General features: G+C 38.0%; 1 protein-coding gene across 1 annotated transcript in view; it reads right to left on the bottom strand.

Annotated features, from left to right (window-relative positions):
* Positions 1-617: 617 nt before the first annotated feature.
* Positions 618-2644, bottom strand: part of LOC101856682 (arf-GAP with coiled-coil, ANK repeat and PH domain-containing protein 2) — a gene marked incomplete at its 5' end in the record, with an annotated part of 27527 nt that continues 25500 nt past the window's right edge. Inside the window, 1 exon segment of the mRNA XM_013086735.2 lies at positions 618-2216. Coding sequence (XP_012942189.1) covers positions 2137-2216 — 80 coding nt within the window.

The following is a 2644-nucleotide window of genomic DNA, read 5'->3' as shown; positions in this document are numbered from 1 at the left end:
GACTACTATGCAAAGCGTACGGATCGGATTAACGAGTAAATTTCCTCTTTCGAAAGTGGTGGCACAGAATTCCCCACATAGTATCGATACGATAGTATAACACGACGTACAGATAGGGTTACACACCAACTAACTGACTGCACCTGAGCAGCATCCATTTATAAGGAAAGGTTGCTGGAGGCATAACGTAACACAGACAAAGCATGGTGAAGGATTTATGAACAACAGTTTTCCGATGAGTCGGCACCAGAGAGTGGGGGTCTAAGCGAGTCCTTGAGCAAAACACTTTTGACGTAGCTCATCAGTTGGGGCTCAAGGCAGAGCCCCCCATAGCCACCAGCAAAGGTGAGCTTTTGCTTGAAACTGTTCTTTATAGTACAAACGTGACAATGCATATCATCGCCATCCCAAGAAAAAATGAGTATCTCCAAACATTTTAAAACTTAATTTGTAGGGCAAGATCAAATGGAGCGACTCATTTTCTTGCTATGGCGACACTGAAAAGTTTTTCTCCTGGACAACTGAAAAAGTATGAAAAAGTAAAAAAAACTAGATTCCTACAGGAATAAACAATAACTCCTGCGCTGCTTTTTTTTTCTAATAGTATTTCCTTTTCTAAACAAGACAAAATTTATTCAAATTGAGTCATAAAGAGCCTCCAGGGTTCCTTGAGGTATTGAGGTTCTCAACAGAAGCAGAGAGATGAGTCATTCTCTCAGTTCCTCTGTTTCACTCTTGTTTCCTGCACAAGTATAGAACTTAACCTTCACTAAACCCTAAACAAGGAACCGCTCCAACGATTTCATCATTAAGACACAAAAACTTCCTTTGATTTACAATCAAGCTAAAAACAATAAATTATACCCCCCTCACACATGTCTCTCTCCCCCACCCCCCTCCCCCAGGTATACTCCGCTACAACAAAATACAAAATCAAAACGCCTATTTCAGAATTGAAAAAAAAAACCCAACAACATTGCATCTACATACATCTTTATTACAATAATTAAATTATGTAGTAAGCTGTAACATGATGAGAAGATTAAACCTCGAGAACTTCTGAGTAAATATCCAGAGGCCACTTAGACTTAATAAGGCGAGATCTGGTCCATACAAATTGCTACCTTAGAATTACAAAGTTGTATCTGACATTTTTGGTCGTTTTGAGTTACTAAAGCGACGAGGTCAGAAATCAAATGCTCTGACCGCTCTATCAAAATCATAAGATTATTCGGAGATGTTATTAAAATATTCAAAGGACTACGTTTGAAAAAGCCTGAAATATTGTGAAACTCAAAATTTTTGTGACAGATTTCTCAAAACTAGGTACTGAACAGACAGAGCTTTGTAATTCTGAGGTAGTGAAATGGTTGTTGATGAGCAGCACTAGAGATTCCTCAAACACAATAGTTCAGGTCAGCACCTCTGACTTGGCAAAGGAGCCGGGACTAGACTTGCTGTGCACCAACTGCCCCCTGCCACAGCAGTGACAGTCAAATATAAGTGAGGGGGTGAAGATGACGAGAAGAAATTCGTTGAAATTGGAAAGTTCACCTAAGACTTGCATGATGATTTGTCATTTAACTGAAAAATTCATTAATGGCTCCGGAATGCCTGAATACAGGGACATACCTCCCTCGATCAATGAATTAATTCATTAACAACTGCTACTGATTATGTGTTTTATTCTTAAATGACTACAGTTTGTGCAAGTCTAACCTTTGGACAGCAGCAATATTACAATATTTTTGTAACAAAATTGACAAAGAACCTTGATGTAATAAAATTTCTACAACCTGCACGACTGAAAGCAAAATTAAAAAAATGTGTTCAACTGTTCCAAAAATAAAAGGGACCAAAGAGGTCATACATGAAACCAAAATTTCTGAAATATTTCATATTCCCAAATTCCAGGAATTTAGGTGAGACCCAGAAATCTTTGCAGAAATGTTGCACTCCGGCAGTGTGCAGCAGTAGTTTACTTATTTTAGTGTCATGTGAACCCATGTGAAGTGTTCGTCTCTCTAAGAACAGGGATATAGTATAAAAGTCTACAAGGGAGGTGACGGATCTCTCTCTTCTCCCACACTTGGATAATATCGCAGAGTGAGACAAGCCTGTCTATTTCCTGTGCCGCTATTTTCGTTTCAGCTTCTCTGGGTTATTAGACGCCATGTTGGTGAAGTCGCGGCAGACATCTTGGAACGTATCATCTCCTGCAAGAAAAAAAAAATACACATAAAAAATAAATCCACAAAAAAAAACAAATGAAATTTTCATTGACGCCTTGGGTAGTCTAGGTGTATGACTAAACACATACATACATACATACATACATATTACATACATACGTAAATGCAAGAAATTTTACACGCAACAATCCATCTATCCACTCATCCCTCCATCCACCCATACTTCTGACCTAGAGTTAGTTTAATATTTTGTAAGAGTGTTATGGTACTTGGAACTCAACTGGACCATAATTATATGTGGCAATATTTAAAGGAAATTATTACAAGAGAGTAACATTTTTTTAAAAAGGAAGGAGCGAAAACAACGATAAATGATCAAAAGAACATATTATTCTCAAGGAGTCAAAGGGAATATCCCAGGAAAGAGAGAGAGAGAGAGAGAGAGAGAGAGA

The sequence above is a fragment of the Aplysia californica genome, unplaced genomic scaffold, assembly GCF_000002075.1.
Source record: "Aplysia californica isolate F4 #8 unplaced genomic scaffold, AplCal3.0 scaffold00497, whole genome shotgun sequence".
Lineage (NCBI taxonomy): Eukaryota > Metazoa > Mollusca > Gastropoda > Aplysiida > Aplysiidae > Aplysia > Aplysia californica.
Note: the sequence above shows the minus strand (reverse complement) of the source record. Positions and strands in the feature narration are given on the sequence as shown.